This window comes from Poeciliopsis prolifica, unplaced genomic scaffold, assembly GCF_027474105.1.
Source record: "Poeciliopsis prolifica strain line A6 unplaced genomic scaffold, Auburn_PproV2 SCAFFOLD006, whole genome shotgun sequence".
Taxonomy (NCBI): Eukaryota; Metazoa; Chordata; class Actinopteri; order Cyprinodontiformes; family Poeciliidae; genus Poeciliopsis; species Poeciliopsis prolifica.
In genome coordinates, this window is record NW_026562381.1 from 18192388 (window position 1) to 18210299 (window position 17912).

At 44.3% G+C, this 17912-nt stretch overlaps 2 protein-coding genes across 2 annotated transcripts; both read left to right on the forward strand.

The window, feature by feature from the left end:
* The first annotated feature begins 639 nt into the window (after positions 1-639).
* On the forward strand, positions 640-14381 carry LOC129360433 (spondin-2-like). The gene is given in 7 exon segments (XM_055030650.1): positions 640-750; positions 5643-5908; positions 7622-7845; positions 10462-10653; positions 11209-11395; positions 13622-13753; positions 13756-14381. Coding segments are annotated over 6 exon segments (1014 nt in total). The 5' UTR covers positions 640-750; positions 5643-5673; the 3' UTR covers positions 13800-14381.
* A 622-nt stretch (positions 14382-15003) lies between these two features.
* LOC129360434 (transmembrane emp24 domain-containing protein 11-like) lies at positions 15004-17612 on the forward strand. Its single transcript, XM_055030651.1, has 5 exons — positions 15004-15184; positions 15874-15965; positions 16890-17015; positions 17104-17250; positions 17332-17612. Exons 1-5 carry the CDS (start codon positions 15061-15063, stop codon positions 17479-17481), a joined length of 639 nt encoding a protein of 212 aa, XP_054886626.1. The 5' UTR covers positions 15004-15060; the 3' UTR covers positions 17482-17612.
* Positions 17613-17912: the final 300 nt, after the last annotated feature.

The window sequence follows — 17912 nt, forward strand, 5'->3', positions numbered from 1 at the left end:
TGGCTTCTTTAGGTGAACAAGAGTTTCTAGGAATGTGAAGACACTTGCCTATGACATCTCGTTTAACTGGGTGTAAATATGGCGTACACTGGCGACTGGACAGCCACCAGTTTGTCACCATTGATAGAAAGGACAATGGTAATAGAGACAGAAGCATCTCCAAAGCTCACTGCTGGAGAACGGCAGCAAAGAGTTGCATCTACAGGTCAGCAAGTCTCCAACCCCCACAAGGCGACAATCAAAGAGGCTGTTCAAAGGTATTCATAAATAGTTACTTTATGGGTTACTCGTTCTGTCAGGTTTCTGACATTGGCAATCAGGTGCCAACCGAAACCTTAAAAGACTTTATGTTCAAATATCTCCAGAACAGAAAACACCCATCTAAAGCTGACCATGAGAGAATTTCAGCCTCATCGATCTTATCTTGTGGTTCAGAGACCGACAGAGTCAAACTCAAATGACTCAAAAAGCCTCAAAGCAAACTGGCTTAAATTCCCCAATCTGCTGGGCACATTATCCATTAAAATGTCCAATTATACGGCAGAGAGCAAGAGACAGAGCCAAAGTCAGGGAGCATGAAGGGGGCAGGGACGTCACTGAGGGTAGGAGAGGGAGGGAGCAGAAGGGGGCGAACCTCCTGGAAGACATAAATAGGTGAGAAAGGAGTTTGGATCCTCGCAGTCACTAATCCCGACAGCCAGGACCGCAGCTCCCCCACCCCTCCTCTCCAATCATCCGCTGCTGGAACCAGTAAGTATCTCCTCACCTTCACCTGGTCCTAACACGGCCTAATCAAACGAAAGACTGGGTCTGTTACTGTTACTGCTGGCATGCTTAAGGTGAACAGAGAGAGATAGAAAGCAAACGGAGAAAGACGATTCTCTGTGGTGACCGAGGAAGAGAAGAAGCAGAAAGCAACCAGATAATCAGAGGAAATTTATGATGTTGCAGATTAAACTGCTTGGTTGATGAAAAGTCTTTGCAGTTTTATGAACCGAGGTGTAATTATGTATCTGTGTCTAGCTGAATGCATGAACTCTTAAACTGACAGGTGATTATAGCTGAGGACTACTCTGTGAATAGTTCTCCACTGCCTTCATGGTTCAGCAGGAAGACTCAAGTTTCTCTTCAAACCTTTGTGAAGTCCCATACCTGAGAGCAGGAACCGCAGATCTAGCCATCACCTACCCGTCGCCTATCACGGTAGCTAGCGCCTCCCCGTCGCCTATCACGGTAGCTAGCGCCTCCCCGTCGCCTATCACGGTAGCTAGCGCCTACCCATCCTCTATCACGGTAGCTAGCACCTACCCATCCTCTTTCACGGTAGCTAGCGCCTACCCATCCTCTATCACGGTAGCTGGCGCATCCCTGTCGCCTATCACGGTAGCTAGCGCCTACCCATCCACTATCACGGTAGCTAGCACCTACCCATCCTCTATCACGGTAGCTAGCGACTCCCCGTCGCCTATCACGGTAGCTAGCACCTACCCATCCTCTATCACGGTAGCTAGCGCCTCCCTGTCGCCTTTGCACGGTAGCTAGCACCTACCCTTCCTCTATCACGGTAGCTAGCGCCTACCCATCCTCTATCACGGTAGCTAGCGCCTACCCATCCTCTATCACGGTAACTAGCACCTACCCATCCTCTATCACGGTAGCTAGCGCCTCCCTGTCACCTTAGCACGGTAGCTAGCACCTACCCTTCCTCTATCACGGTAGCTAGCGCCTACCCATCCTCTATCATGGTAGCTAGCGCCTACCCATCCTCTATCACGGTAGCTAGCACCTACCCATCCTCTATCACGGTAGCTAGCGCCTCCCTGTCACCTTAGCACGGTAGCTAGCACCTACCCTTCCTCTATCACGGTAGCTAGCGCCTACCCATCCTCTATCATGGTAGCTAGCGCCTACCCATCCTCTATCACGGTAGCTAGCGCCTACCCATCCTCTATCACGGTAGCTAGCACCTACCCATCCTCTATCACGGTAGCTAGCGACTCCCCGTCGCCTATCACGGTAGCTAGCACCTACCCATCCTCTATCACGGTAGCTAGCGCCTCCCTGTCACCTTAGCACGGTAGCTAGCACCTACCCTTCCTCTATCACGGTAGCTAGCGCCTACCCATCCTCTATCACGGTAGCTAGCGCCTACCCATCCTCTATCACGGTAGCTAGCACCTACCATCCTCTATCACGGTAGCTAGCGACTCCCCGTCGCCTATCACGGTAGCTAGTACCTACCCATCCTCTATCACGGTAGCTAGCGCCTCCCTGTCGCCTTAGCACGGTAGCTAGCACCTACCCTTCCTCTATCACGGTAGCTAGCGCCTACCCATCCTCTATCATGGTAGCTAGCACCTACCCTTCCTCTATCACGGTAGCTAGCACCTACCCATCCTCTATCACGGTAGCTAGCGCCTACCCATCCTCTATCACGGTAGCTAGCACCTACCCATCCTCTATCACGGTAGCTAGCGACTCCCCGTCACCTATCACGGTAGCTAGCACCTACCCATCCTCTATCACGGTAGCTAGCGCCTCCCTGTTGCCTTAGCACGGTAGCTAGCACCTACCCTTCCTCTATCACGGTAGCTAGCGCCTACACATCCTCTATCATGGTAACTAGCGCCTACCCATCCTCTATCACGGTAGCTAGCGCCTCCCTGTCGCCTATCACGGTAGCTAGCACCTACCGTTCCTCTATCACGGTAGCTAGCACCTACCCATCCTCTATCACGGTAGCTAGCACCTACCCATCCTCTATCACGGTAGCTAGCACCTACCCATCCTCTATCACGGTAGCTAGCACCTACCCATCCTCTATCACGGTAGCTAGCACCTACCCATCCTCTATCACGGTAGCTAGCACCTACCCTTCCTCTATCACGGTAGCTAGCACCTACCCATCCTCTATCACGGAAGCTAGCGCCTACCCATCCTCTATCACGGTAGCTAGCGCCTACCCATCCTCTATCACGGTAGCTAGCACCTACCCATCCTCTATCACGGTAGCTAGCGCCTACCCATCCTCTATCACGGTAGCTAGCACCTACCCATCCTCTATCACGGTAGCTAGCGACTCCCCGTCGCCTATCACGGTATCTAGCACCTACCCATCCTCTATCACGGTAGCTAGCGCCTCCCTGTTGCCTCAGCACGGTAGCTAGCACCTACCCTTCCTCTATCACGGTAGCTAGCACCTACCCATCCTCTATCACGGTAGCTAGCACCTACCCATCCTCTATCACGGTAGCTAGCACCTACCCTTCCTCTATCACGGTAGCTAGCACCTACCCATCCTCTATCACGGAAGCTAGCGCCTACCCATCCTCTATCACGGTAGCTAGCGCCTACCCATCCTCTATCACGGTAGCTAGCACCTACCCATCCTCTATCACGGTAGCTAGCGCCTACCCATCCTCTATCACGGTAGCTAGCACCTACCCATCCTCTATCACGGTAGCTAGCGACTCCCCGTCGCCTATCACGGTATCTAGCACCTACCCATCCTCTATCACGGTAGCTAGCGCCTCCCTGTTGCCTCAGCACGGTAGCTAGCACCTACCCTTCCTCTATCACGGTAGCTAGCGCCTACCCATCCTCTATCATGGTAGCTAGCACCTACCCATCCTCTATCACGGTAGCTAGCGCCTCCCTGTCGCCTATCACGGTAGCTAGCACCTACCGTTCCTCTATCACGGTAGCTAGCACCTACCCATCCTCTATCACGGTAGCTAGCACCTACCCATCCTCTATCACGGTAGCTAGCACCTACCCTTCCTCTATCACGGTAGCTAGCACCTACCCATCCTCTATCATGGTAGCTAGCGTCTACCCTTCCTCTATCACGGTAGCTAGCACCTACCCATCCTCTATCACGGTAGCTAGCAACTCCCCGTCGCCTATCACGGTATCTAGCACCTACCCATCCTCTATCACGGTAGCTAGCGCCTCCCTGTTGCCTCAGCACGGTAGCTAGCACCTACCCTTCCTCTATCACGGTAGCTAGCGCCTACCCATCCTCTATCATGGTAGCTAGCGCCTACCCATCCTCTATCACGGTAGCTAGCGCCTCCCTGTCGCCTATCACGGTAGCTAGCACCTACCGTTCCTCTATCACGGTAGCTAGCACCTACCCATCCTCTATCACGGTAGCTAGCACCTACCCATCCTCTATCACGGTAGCTAGCACCTACCCTTCCTCTATCACGGTAGCTAGCACCTACCCATCCTCTATCATGGTAGCTAGCGCCTACCCTTCCTCTATCACGGTAGCTAGCACCTACCATGAGGCCACAGGAGTAAAAATTGCTTGTAGGAGTTTTATTTTAGTGTAGATATGAATTCAGTTTAACTTCTGAAATGTAACTTTGAAATGTTATTAATTTAAATGTTTTATTATAAACAGAGCAGTCGTTCCTAATTGGTCTAGCAGGAGACAAATAGACTTCTTTTGTTTATGGAAGATGATTCAGTTCATCTAAACCACTGCTTTGTTGGAGGTACCACCTTCATCAACTTTAGAACAATTACCCTACCAGGGCAGATAAAGTCACAATCAGGACAGTTGAGACGTGTGAGTCAATCTGTTCAGCTCAATGTTTGCTTTGATCATGTTCCAAGTTGATAAGTGTTGTAAAACCAGCAGGAGAAACGATCAGAAATGCAGAATAGGTGTTAGAAAGATAATATTTATACTCGGTGTTTTGTGTTTAACATGAGCTACGTTCACTCAGCAGGTCACGATTTATTGCTGAAATCTGATTTTTTGTTGTTGTCGCTCATGTTACTAATTATAGCAACCGCAAACAGACTTCTATGTGAACGGTTTATGACCCAAACACGAAGAAAGTAGACGTCACCCGCAGTGCTCCGTTTACAGCAGCAAAGATGGCTGCCGCTGCGGTCAGCAGACGAAGGAAGTTGATAAATCCCAGTTGACAGCAACGAGCTTTGACTGCAGACACTTTGAGAACTATCAGATACCACTGGATTGGTTTTGGTGAAAAATCTCAATTGTATCGTTCAGACTGACGTGAAACAGGCGAGTAAATGGATTATTCTCTGTTTGTGATGCTTGGCACTTACATCACTTATCAGAAACATTTCATTCCCAAGTTGACGGTTATTTACAGTAAACTATTCAGTCTACTGTAAGGAAAGAGATTCATGTGACTCCAATGAATAATATCCCCAGCAGGCGGTCGCTCTGAGTTATTCAGGTTTAAGAATCAGAACAAAAACAAGATAGTGTATCATAAAACAAATTAAACATGAAATCTGATTGTTTGTATGATTATTTGCTGTCATAATTCATGGAAATACTTAACTATAGAATGAACAACAAGCTGCCATATGACAGTTTGAGTAAATGTTTATAAAGTGGTTTGGTTATGGAAGTGAAATAAGGCAGTAAGGTAGAAATGTGGAGGTGTGTACAGATCTTCACCTGTCTTTATTGAGTAAGAAAGGCTTTGACTGGCTTAATGAGAACTGGTCAATTTCAATTCGCAGAACGCATAAAAACGCTAAATCAAAACAAAATCCCTCTGGATGCCTCTGGTTTTGTGAAACAACAGCAATAAGAGCCAACGTGTTACAGTGAAAGGCGTTTTCTCCACTAAGTGTTTTGTATTTTTCAGACCATCACTCCTTCTCCAACCCAAACCAATCATGGAAGCCAGCAGGAAGACTCCCTCCTTGCCTGACGCCCTTCGTCGCCTGCTTGTCCTGGTGCTGACCCTCATCCCCATCGTTGGGTCGATGCCGGTCCCAACAGACGTCCCCATGTGCATGGCGTCAGAAACAGCCCACTACAGCCTCACGTTCACAGGGAAATGGACCCAGGCAGCTTTTCCTAAGCAGTATCCCGTCTACCGCCCGCCTGCACAGTGGTCCAACCTGATCGGTAAAAACATACTCCACACTCTGATGATTACTGGCATGAAATATGAAAAGCCCAGAAGAAAATAATTTGAATTCAGGTATCTGCAGGTCCATGAAATCAAATTTCAGACGTTTTATTGTCACAGAAATCACCGAGCCTCGTATGGGTTGGCAACAGAAGTGAGACAAACGTCATCCAGCCAGCTGACAATAAATTTGAAGCAAAGTTAATTTGCTAACAAAGGTGAATTAGCAGCTAGTTAGCGGTAGTCTATCGCTACTCAAACGTTAGCCTTAGCCAAACAGAAGTCCTGTAATTAATGTTTTTAAGACCAATTATGTTAGAATAATTATGTTCTGTTATCATTCTTACATTTGTAGTTTTAATAGATTTAGTATTCACATCCCTGAGAAAAGGAACTTGTTAAACCTTGAAGCTGCAGTCATTTCTTATCTTGGGATACTCTTTACACAGCCTGTGTGTAGATCTTCCTTTGTCCTCCCTCCACATTCCTTTCCTGCTATGCCAGTTCTGATAAAAGACCAGTTCTGATAAAAGACCAGTTCTGATAAAAGACCAGTTCTGATAAAAGACCGGTTCTGAGAGTCAGAACGCATGGCAGACACCTTGAGGTCTGCTGTTCCTTCTCCTTTTGCAAAAGACTTGCTTGAAAACTCAAGCGTTGCCTGTGGTTCTCTTTTTATGTAGGTTGAGAAAATACCTATCAAATCACATTTTTCAAAATTAATGAAAGACATTTTAAGGCCTGAAGCAGCTTTCCAAATTATTATGCAAACTGGATTAAAGTGTCATAAAGATTTTGTTGTGGTATTAAATTTATCAATGGTATTGTGTGTCAGGCTCTTTGAATCACTATTTCAGAGAGCTGGTTGATCAGTTTAGCTCAGTTAAAGAAAATCGACTTCAGAAGGATGTTCCACATGATTCAGCAGGCCACAAGTTTCCAGCAATATGGGAAAAAGAAAGAATCTCTGCTGATGAAAACCATCAGATAGTGTTGTGCTGTATGACAAGGTATGAAAACATGCGATATTTAACCAAAACTAAAGCATTATCATCGTACTGTGAAGAGATTTGCCTGCTATGGGCATAAAGGGGAGAAACTCATGTTGTGGTCACCATCCTCTGACCTCTGACCCTACTGGGAACCTGTGGAGTTTCCTCCAGCAGAAGATCTGAGGGTTTAATGCAGGTCATATCAAGCAGCAGCTCTGGGAAGGTTTTCTGACATCCTGCAGAGAAATTCAAGCAGAAACTTTCCACAAACTCACAAGTTCAATGGATCAAGAATTGTGCAGGTGATACCATAGAAGGTCCAATGTTAACATGTAACTCTGTCTGCTAAGATGTTTTTGATTGAAATAGCTTTTGATTTTAGTACATGTGACCATTAATGCTGCACATTCAAAGAATGACAGTTTTCAGTTCTTTATAATCCATAAAATGTAGAAAATCGGCTGTGCACCATAATTTGGAACAAAGCATTTGAGTTTTTTATTTTTGAACAAAATACTGTTCTGAGCTTTGTGCAGTAGAATATGATTTATACTGCAATAGTTCATGACTTGAAAATTATACTGAGCATCATTTGCATTGACCATTTAAGAAAATCTGAGAAAATATCACTTGCATAATAATTTGGAACATGGTGTAACGTCTACACCTGCTGCACCAATCATATAAATCCTCAGTTTCCTCCTCTCTGCGCTCCAGGGGTGACCCACAGCTCCGACTACCACATGTGGCAAAGTAATGAGTTTGCCAGCAACGGAGTGAGGGAGTTTGCGGAAAAAGGCGAGGCCTGGACGATCATGAAGGAAGTGGAGACGGCCGGCGAGCGGATCCAGAGCGTTTATGGGATCCTCTCCGCTCCTGCAGTCGTGGGAGGCTCGGGCCAGATGGATGCCGAGTTTGAGGTGTTTGCCAGGCACTCCTATGTAAGTGTCCCCACAACCGGCGGCTTTCAGGCTGGTTACCAAGTGCGTGAGAACCCTTCACCCGACGGGTCAGCAAACACGGCAAGCTGGTGTCAGGATGGCTTTAGCGGCGCCCAAGAATTTCACAGCAAACATTTACTGAGGAAATACTCAATCTAACATCCGAATCTCTGCTTTGTTCAACAGAAACAAAAAAAAAAATGTTTTTGCATATTTTTCCCTAATTTAAAAAACTAACATAATTACAGAATAATGGTGGGACTTTATTAAAACCCTAAATAGAAAAGAATTTGCAGAAGCTAATGCTAAACCACTAGAAACATAAATTAACAGACGCTACCGCCAAACCGCTAAACACACAAGATTACAGGAAGTTATCATTAAAAAGCTAGAAACATAAATTAACAGAAGCTAATGCTAAACCACTAGAAATATAAATTAGCAGATGCTAATGCTAAACGACTAAAAACATAAATTAACGGATGCTAATGCTAAACCACTAGAAACATAAATTAACAGATTCTAATGCTAAACCACTAGAAACATAAATTAACAGAAGCTAATGCTAAACCACTAGAAACATAAATTAACAGAAGCTAATGCTAAACCACTAGAAACATAAATTAACAGAAGCTAATGCTAAACCACTAGAAATATAAATTAGCAGATGCTAATGCTAAACGACTAAAAACATAAATTAACAGATTCTAATGCTAAACCACTAGAAACATAAATTAACAGATTCTAATGCTAAACCACTAGAAACATAAATTAACAGAAGCTAATGCTAAACCACTAGAAACATAAATTAACAGAAGCTAATGCTAAACCACTAGAAACATAAATTAACAGATTCTAATGCTAAACCACTAGAAACATAAATTAACAGAAGCTAATGCTAAACCACTAGAAATATAAATTAGCAGATGCTAATGCTAAACGACTAAAAACATAAATTAACGGATGCTAATGCTAAACCACTAGAAACATAAATTAACAGATTCTAATGCTAAACCACTAGAAACATAAATTAACAGAAGCTAATGCTAAACCACTAGAAACATAAATTAACAGATTCTAATGCTAAACGACTAAAAACATAAATTAACAGAAGCTAATGCTAAACCACTAGAAACATAAATTAACAGAAGCTAATGCTAAACCACTAGAAACATAAATTAACAGATTCTAATGCTAAACCACTAGAAACATAAATTAACAGATTCTAATGCTAAACCACTAGAAACATAAATTAACAGAAGCTAATGCTAAACCACTTGAAACATAAATTAACAGAAGCTAATGCTAAACCACTTGAAACATAAATTAACAGAAGCTAATGCTAAACCACTAGAAACATAAATTAACAGATTCTAATGCTAAACCACTTGAAACATAAATTAACAGAAGCTAATGCTAAACCAATTTTGAAATATAAATTAACAGACGCTAACGCCGAACCGCTAAACACACAAGATTACAGGAAGTTGTCATTAAAAAGCTAGAAACATAAATTACCACAAGCTAAAGCTAAACCGCAGAACACATAAACAGCACTGCGTATGCTAGCGCTATTCATAAAGCAGGAGTGTCAAACTCCAGTCTTGGAGGGTCACTGGCTGACCTGCCGGTTTTCGATGAGCCACAGGTACAAAACCCTGGAATGAAACGGCTTCATTGCCTCCTCCTGGTGAAGCTCAGATCTCCAGAGCCTTAATAACCTAATTATTCTGTTCAGGTGGGGCAACAGAGGCTCATCTGCAGGTTGCAGCGCAGCCAGTGGCCGTCCAGGACTGGAGTTTGATGCCTGTGCCATAAAGCAACCGTCTCCCAGTCTGCATCATCAGTTGGCTACCATGTGGCAACATGGCTGCCACTAAACACACACTGCCACTAATTCATCTGTATGATGTTTTCTAACGCGTTAGACTTTTTAATCATGTGTTAACACTGACAGCCCTAACATACACAATCCTCTCAAAATGTTGAAAAATTTCTCAAATTTTGTCACATAACCACAGACGTCAAGATATTTATTATCTTATGAGACAGACCGATAAAAAGTGGTTTGCACTTGTGTTTAGTCTTCTTCATTCCAATAAACCTAGATGAAATCTAGAGCAGCCTCCTAATTCAGAACCAAAGTCCAGCTGATTATCATTTAATCTGCAGCTGTTCTGGTTCTGGACAACCAGGCAGATATGCTAGGATGGGTCAGAATGGCCTAGTCAAAGGTGCCTAGATTTGAATTACATAATTCAAAATCCAATTTTACATAGTTGAGCAGGTTAAATTAGATTTTTGATCATTTTGAATCGATTTGAACTGGGAATCCTCTAAAGATGCTGCAGTCTGGCAGTCCAGCCTGCAGGTCAGAAATCTCTTCCTAGCGCCGTTCTTCTTCAGCTGTTTGCACGCTGCTGCATCACAGGCCGCTGCTGCAGAACGAGACTTCAACATGCAACTGGAACCCCGGTTGTGTTCTGTGGCTCCTTCCTCAGAAAATCCAAACTGAAACGGTTGAAATCGGCTCAATCCTCAGCACCAAGCTGGTTGAGGAACCGAGCCGAGCCCAGCTGTGATGTCGGTCGTTGTTTGTTGCTCTTTCTGTGGCAGCTGTCGTTCATGGTGCGGCTGGTGCCGAGCCCGGACTGGTTCGTGGGCGTGGACGGCATGGACCTGTGTGACGGCGACCGCTGGAAGGACAAAGTGACACTGGAGCTGTTCCCGTACGACGCGGGAACGGACAGCGGATTCACCTTCTCCTCGCCAAACTTTGAGACGATCCCGCAGGACAGAATCACGCAGGTGAGCCGAGAGCAGCGGCGCCTCCATCAGACGGAGAAACCTTCTGAGCCACAACCACAGTTTCACCAAATCAGACGTCGTCTCACTCTTCTTATTCTGCTCTGGTGAAAACTACCGACTAAAAGATCAGGACAGGGCAGGGGTGTCCAAAGTGTGGCGCGGGGCCGTTTGTGGCCCTTGAACTGACTCTGTGTGGTTACCAGCTGCAATTCAAAACTCATACAAATTTGGAGACTTTTACTTTGTAATGAAAAACATAAAGTACAACACAAAGTATTTGTGTTTTTATAACCAAGTTTTTCCAGAGACGTTAACTGAAAAACTGACTTTGCTGCAACAAAATCAACTTTCATCCTTTCTGAAACTTAAACAAATATTGAAACAAAGTGACCCACATCCTGTTTTTATTACTGAAAATAAATTTATTCAATCAAGGCCAAAAGAAACTGAAAACGAGAGGTTCTACTATGAATATCTGTAGTAATGACATATTTTCCTGTCATTACTTTTGAGTCAAAACCACCTCTAGGATTCAGACTGTGTCATTTTCCCCAGATCACCTCGTCCTTCCCGAGCCACCCGGCCAACTCCTTCTTCTATCCCCGCCTGAAGCATTTACCGCCCATCGCCAAAGTCACGCTGACAAAAATCAAGAAAACAAATCAAATCATCAGCCTGCCGCTGGAGCCCACGCAGTCCAACCTGCTGCCAACGGGGAACGAGATCGAAGACAAGCTGATCAGTAAGACCGAATATTCCTGTAATAAACACATTTATGGACTTTTATTAGGTCAAATGCAGTGGAAGTCATTTCTGCATATGGTGAAAATATAAACCAATAAAGAAACACTGTGTTTATATGATAGATTTATTATTTATATAACCACTATTTTGCCAAACAAGAATCTTGTAGGGCGGCCAGCTTGAAAAATGTCCGTCAACCTAAATTTCAAGTGGCTGATGGGAAATATGAAATGTAAACTGACCATTAACATTTAGGCTTTGACGTGCCCTTTGACCCCACAGACTCGCTACGTACAAGACGTTTTGACACAAAAGAGTTTTTTTCTCCACAATTTTGCTGATAGTAAAGAAGGTTGGATAATAAAACTTCAGGAACTGAATCTTTTATTTATTAAGGGAAAATCTCCAGGTACACAGAGTGGGCGACCGGGTCCATTGGGGCAACCGGGTTCCCTCGGGGCGACCGGGTCCCCTCGGGGTGACCGGGTCCAATGGGGCAACCGGGTTCAATGGGGCAACCGGGTTCAATGGGGCAACCGGGTTCAATGGGGCAACCGGGTTCAATGGGGCGACCGGGTTCAATAGGGCGACCAGGTCCATTGGGGCGACCGTGTCCAATGGGGCAACCGGGTCCAATGGGGCGACCGGGTCCCCTCGGGGCGACCGGGTCCAACGGGGCGACCGGGTCCAATGAGGCGACCGGGTCCATTGGGGCGACCGTGTCCAATGGGGCAACCGGGTTCAATGGGGCGACCGGGTTCAATAGGGCGACCAGGTCCATTGGGGCGACCGTGTCCAATGGGGCAACCGGGTCCAATGGGGCGACCGGGTCCCCTCGGGGCGACCGGGTCCAACGGGGCGACCGGGTCCAATGAGGCGACCGGGTCCATTGGGGCGACCGTGTCCAATGGGGCAACCGGGTTCAATGGGGCAACCGGGTTCAATGGGGCGACCAGGTTCCCTGGGGGCGATCGAGTTCCCTCAGGCGGGCGTCCCGCTGGTGCTCCCTGCTCTAAATGGACCTGAACCTGTTTTTAGCTCACCTCCCAGTGAAGGTTTGAGTCAGCATCACTAAATACAAGCCGGTTCCATGACAACACCAATACAAACAACACAGCGTCCAAGAAGCTGTTGGGGTTTCCTTCCCCGATTCCTAGGGCTCCATCTTTCTGTTTATCCTACACTTCCACTCGTCCGTAGCATCCCTGCTAATGTCTTTCCTAAAACATGACCTTTGACCTGCACAGGCTGTATCAGAGACAGAAAGCCCATCGGTTTGCATCTCTGCAGTATTTTATCGGCTCATCCTGCTGCTTCCCATTAATGCGGCTTCCGCCCGCCTCCGGACCTTCTGCTTTTCCACTCTCTAACCCACGACTGCAATACGAATCAGCTGGAAATCTGGTCACATCAGGCATCAGGGAGGAGCACAGAACCAACACCAGGCTCTATGTGAGGCTTTTCCTCCAGCTTACAGGCAGAAGAAATGACGAAAACAGACGTTTTTCCATCACTTTCATCAACAAATGAAGCTGAAATGAAGCAGCTCGGTCACTGCCAGGACTTTCCCACAAGAGGCCGGGGATTATCGCAGTAAAATCAATTCAACGCATCATAAATTAAAACTAATTATTTCCACTTATCGTTTCTCTCTTTATACCAAAAACTGGATGATGAAGTTTCAGTCTGGTGCTTTGGTCTCAACTAAATACTTTTTGAGGAATGATTTTGTTTTAGAGATTCATAATTAATTTTATTAGTTTTATTTGTTATTGTTTTATTTTCTATATTTATTTATATTTAATTTAACCTTCCAGTGTTAAATGTTCATGAGAATTTAAAGTTTATTGATTTATGATGTTTTCTTACTTTATCGCAATAATTTCTGCATCCAGTAACATTTGTTTATATCTCTTACGCCTGAGTTTCCACTTTGCAGGACAATGAAGGTTGATGTTATTCTTCTATTTTAAGAAGAATAACATTTTTCTGAATGTGATCTTACATTATTATGCTGTTACTTCAAAATAGTCTAAAACCAACAACATTATCGCTTATCATCCTGCAAAGTGTGATTCTGCAACTACATTTTGTTGCTTTTTCTCGCTCCAATATCCGCTGTAAGGTTGTTATTTCTCAGACATTGATCCTTTATTTTGAGTGAACGCTTTGTGGGACGACATTTGTGGTGTTTCATGAGTTTATTGCCCCTCTGCCTCTGCAGATACCCCTCTGGACTGCGAAGTGTCCCCCTGGTCGCCGTGGGGTTTGTGCAAAGGGAAGTGTGGCGACTCAGGTGTGCAGCATCGCACCCGCTACGTCATCATGCACCCGGCCAACAACGGAGCCGCCTGCCCCTGCTGGACGAGGAGAGGAAGTGCTTCCCGGACAACTGCTTATGACTAGGCCAGGACAGGATGGAGAGGAAGGCCGTGAAGGAGAGGAAGGCCGTGAAGGAGAGGAAGGCCGGGAAGGAGAGGAAGGCCGGGAAGGAGAGGAGGAGGAGGAAGGAGAAGAAAACCAGGAAAGGAAGGACCGGGCGCAGACGCTCCAAGAATCACAAACGGTCTGCGGTTTAATCCCAGTCCGTTTGTTGATGAACCGGGTCGGATTCGAGTCAGGTTTCAGATCAGGTGTAGTTCTGGCCAACCAGCCAGTAGACACCGCTTCAGTTTTCATGATTGGAACGGCCGACAGGAAGACAAACTGGAAACATTTTACACAAATTTAAACCCTGTTAAATTAGATGTGACCCGAAATAAATCCAGACCGAGCTGCCTGTCGCGTTTTACAGACATTCTGTGTTTCTGTTGTTTATATTTATTGACAGGATTTTAACCTGTTCTGTACAGCGTAACAAATCTGAACGTTAGAAACTGTATTCCTCTACAATAATGAGACAAATCTATCAGTTTTATATGACAGTAAAAATTGTAACAGATGCAGTTACTAAAGTTAATAAAGTGTGAAAGTACCACATGAAATGAGATTTTTATTTTTGTTTATTGTGATTATGATTGATTTGTTGCTGAACAATAAGCTAACTGCTTCTGTTTGTAAAAAATACAAATAAATAATCAAATGGATATAAAGATGTCATGAAACAGAAAAGTTCATGTAATTAGAGTGAAATTCAGTAAAATGACATCAGTAATATTATTTACTGTGCAGTCTGAGTAGAATGGAAAATAGAATATACTTTCTTGATCCTTAAGAAGAGAAAACTACGCCAGAAACATTAACAAATACAAATACAACCAAAAGCAATCTAAAAATATTAAAGCTGCAATTTAAATATGATTAAATGTAAACAAATGGCTGAATAAAGAAGTAAAATAAGAAGCGTGCACATGGAAACATGTTCATCTATAATAAATCTAGAAACAAGTGCAGAGAAAAACTAGATTCAAGTCTCTCGGATTTGTGCATCATAAAGTGTATGTGCTGCTAAATACTAATTTGTTACTATAATGAGCTTCAGACATTTGAATGTGTGCTGCAGCTTTTCTATTGGCTCTCAGATCCACCAATCACAGGCAGCGATAAAGACTGGCCACGGCGCAGCAGCTGCAGGTTTCTCAGGCTCAAACCGCCTGTGGGCTGTAAACTCACCACACTGACGCCGTTCTTCAGTCTGAACGGTGAAACTCCGGGTAATTCAGGATGGATTTCCGCCGGGTCGTTTTCCTGCTCCACCTGCCGCTGGCCGCCGCCATGTACTTCGATCTGGGAGAGCAGGAGCAAAAATGCATCATAGAGGAGATTCCTGAGGACACCTTGGTGACAGGTGAGGCACGCACAGCAAACCCCCAAACCAGACTCCTCACCTCTAACAAACAACCTGATCGCTTGAATCACACGTTTTTATCACAAAGAGCTTCAGCTGTTTCTGAATAAATACACAATAACTTCCTTGAAAAGAATAACACGATACAACCCCAGGCTGGCATCTATAGAGAAACACTATTTGGTCATTCACTCGCTTTCAATGAATCGTAACTCAGAGGAGAGGAACTAAAAAGGATTTATGTTTTAGAAAACCACGGACAACCCTGAGCGTTTTAGAAAAACAAGCATCTTCAGTCAGAGGCTTCTTCAAATTCCCTGTAGTACAGTCTGCTGCAGCAGATCTTTCCTGCCAACAACCATCATCATCTACAATAACTGAGGAATTCATATGATTTACAGCAAAATCTGGGACACAAAAATACTTTTAGGAACTAAAATGATCAAGAATGTGATTTTTTTTCTCTTCTCAACAATAAACAGATTAATCAGATTTTCTGTAGGAACTGGTTTTCTCAGAATTAAACAGAGTCCAGGTCCGTTTTCGTTTGAAATGAGTTTTGATACAGCGATTAAAAGTACACGTCATTGATCCAGTTACCATGACGACTGGAAGAAACCACATGATCGCTTTGTGTTGAATATGGCATTTCTGATGAACTCGAGCTGCTTTGTGTCTCCCACCTGCAGGAAACTTCTTCCTGGAGCCGTGGGACGTCACATCTTTCAGCCACTCGCCTCACCTGGGCGTCACGGTTACCATCAGAGACCCAAACCAGGAAGTATGCAGGAAATCCTCACTGGTGTCGAAACACAAACAGAACAGCTGCAACCTGATTCTGAACAACCAAACATTTTCAGGGAAAAGTTTCAGTCACAAGGTGTTTCAAAGAAAAGCTACAAATAAAGAAGTGATTTTAGTCAGAGGTTCAAAGTGCGGCCTGTGGGCCATTTGTGGCCCTTGGACTGATTCTGTGTGGCCCCCCAACTATAAATCAATAATGACACAAATTTGGAGACTTTTCATCTGTAATTGGGGTAAAAACTGTTACCAATATATTTGTTTACGCAGGAAAATGTATAAAGTACAACAGAAAGTATTCATGGTTTCAAAGTTTTAACCAAGTTTATCCAGAGACTTTTACTGCAGCAAAATCAGATTTTATTCTTTCTGAAACTTTGATAAATAAAGTAAATAATTGGAAACAAAATGACACAAATCCTGTTTTCATCACTGAACATAAATCTATTCAGTTGAGTCCAAAACTGAATACATTTTTGGGCTCTTCTAATCTCTCTGTATCAGGAGAGGAGATTCTTCTCTGCTCCAGCAATCAGGACCATTGGACAAAAAGAAAAGTAGCAAATTTCTGTCAAAAAAATCTGAAATTTTTAAAACGATCTCAGAAATATCCTACAAAAAAAACTTCAAAACATTTTAATTTGAAATGTTGAAAATGTTTCTAGAAAATTTCTGATACTAATCCTAAAAGTTCAGAGTGTTTTGGTTTAAATTTACTCCTTTTCTTCCATCTACAAAGCCCTGACAGACTGTCATAAAATCCCTTTTAAGTTTTGGGTCTACTGTAAGCATCAGGATATTTTATGTACTTTATTTCAGGTGGACTGTTGGACTGTGATTACTGCGTTTTGCCCCGCATGGCAAAAAGTTTGGACACTTACGTCTATTTTTCTTCCCTTTTCAGGTTCAGTTGTCCAAACGCTACGGAAAATTTGGTAAATTCACCTTCACAGCTCACGGCTCCGGCCAGCACTACCTGTGCTTCCAAACCAACTCCACCAGGTTCTCTGTGTTCGCTGGAGAAAGGCTGGTGAGACCTGTGGAGAAATACAAACAACAATCACAAACCCAACAGAAGAGCAATGCACTCTGGGGGTTTTCACCACTTTGTTCCACAGAAGCTGCATTTGGACGTTCAGATGGGAGAGCACTCGGTAGATCCCAAAATGGACAGGACCAAAGACAGCCTGCAGATTCTGGAGAGCAATCTGCAACACCTGACCAGCCAGATGACGTACATCACCAGGCAGCAGGAGTACAACCGGGTATATCTACCTGACATTCACCAGGAATGATAAAGAAACACCTAAACTGATCTGGATGTCTGGCTCTTTGTCTTTGTTCAGGAAAAAGAGGAGATTTTCCGTCAGATCAGTGAGGAAACCAACAGCAAGGTGTTGTGGTGGGCGGTAATCCAAACCTGCATCCTGCTCTCCGTTGGTTTCTGGCAGATCAAACGACTCAAAGACTTCTTCATTGCCAAGAAACTGGTCTGACGTCGCCGTCTCGCCGATCTGTACGGCACCAACATCATGTCAGGACTGGGAAACAAACATGATATCTGACCTGATTCTGCATGGGTAATAAAAAGAGGCCTGGAAAATAAAGGAAGGTTCAACAAATTAAATGTTTTGCTTTTTTATTACGTGCTTCATTTCACAAACTTTTTGCCATGTGGGCCAAAATTGTAAACTCAAAAGTAACCGCAGAACAAAAACCCAACAGAAAATCACGTAAATAAAGTATCTTGATGTTTATCATGGATCCAAAACTTAAAGGGGATTTTTACAAGTTTATTGGGGTCTTTGCAGATAGAAAAATAATACATTTCTGCACTCATTACTGCGCTTCGGACACCCCTACTTTAGAATTGCTGAGATTAAAAAAGGTTCCTTTCTTAATTTCACCATCTCATACTTGATGTGAG

Coding starts and splice junctions, on each gene's coding strand:
- LOC129360434 (XM_055030651.1), top strand. CDS start 15,061: ATGGATTTCCGCCGGGTCGTTTTCCTGCTCCACCTGCCGCTGGCCGCC. Junction 15,185..15,873: donor TGAGGACACCTTGGTGACAG/GTGAGGCACGCA, acceptor TCCCACCTGCAG/GAAACTTCTTCCTGGAGCCG. Junction 15,966..16,889: donor TCAGAGACCCAAACCAGGAA/GTATGCAGGAAA, acceptor TTCCCTTTTCAG/GTTCAGTTGTCCAAACGCTA.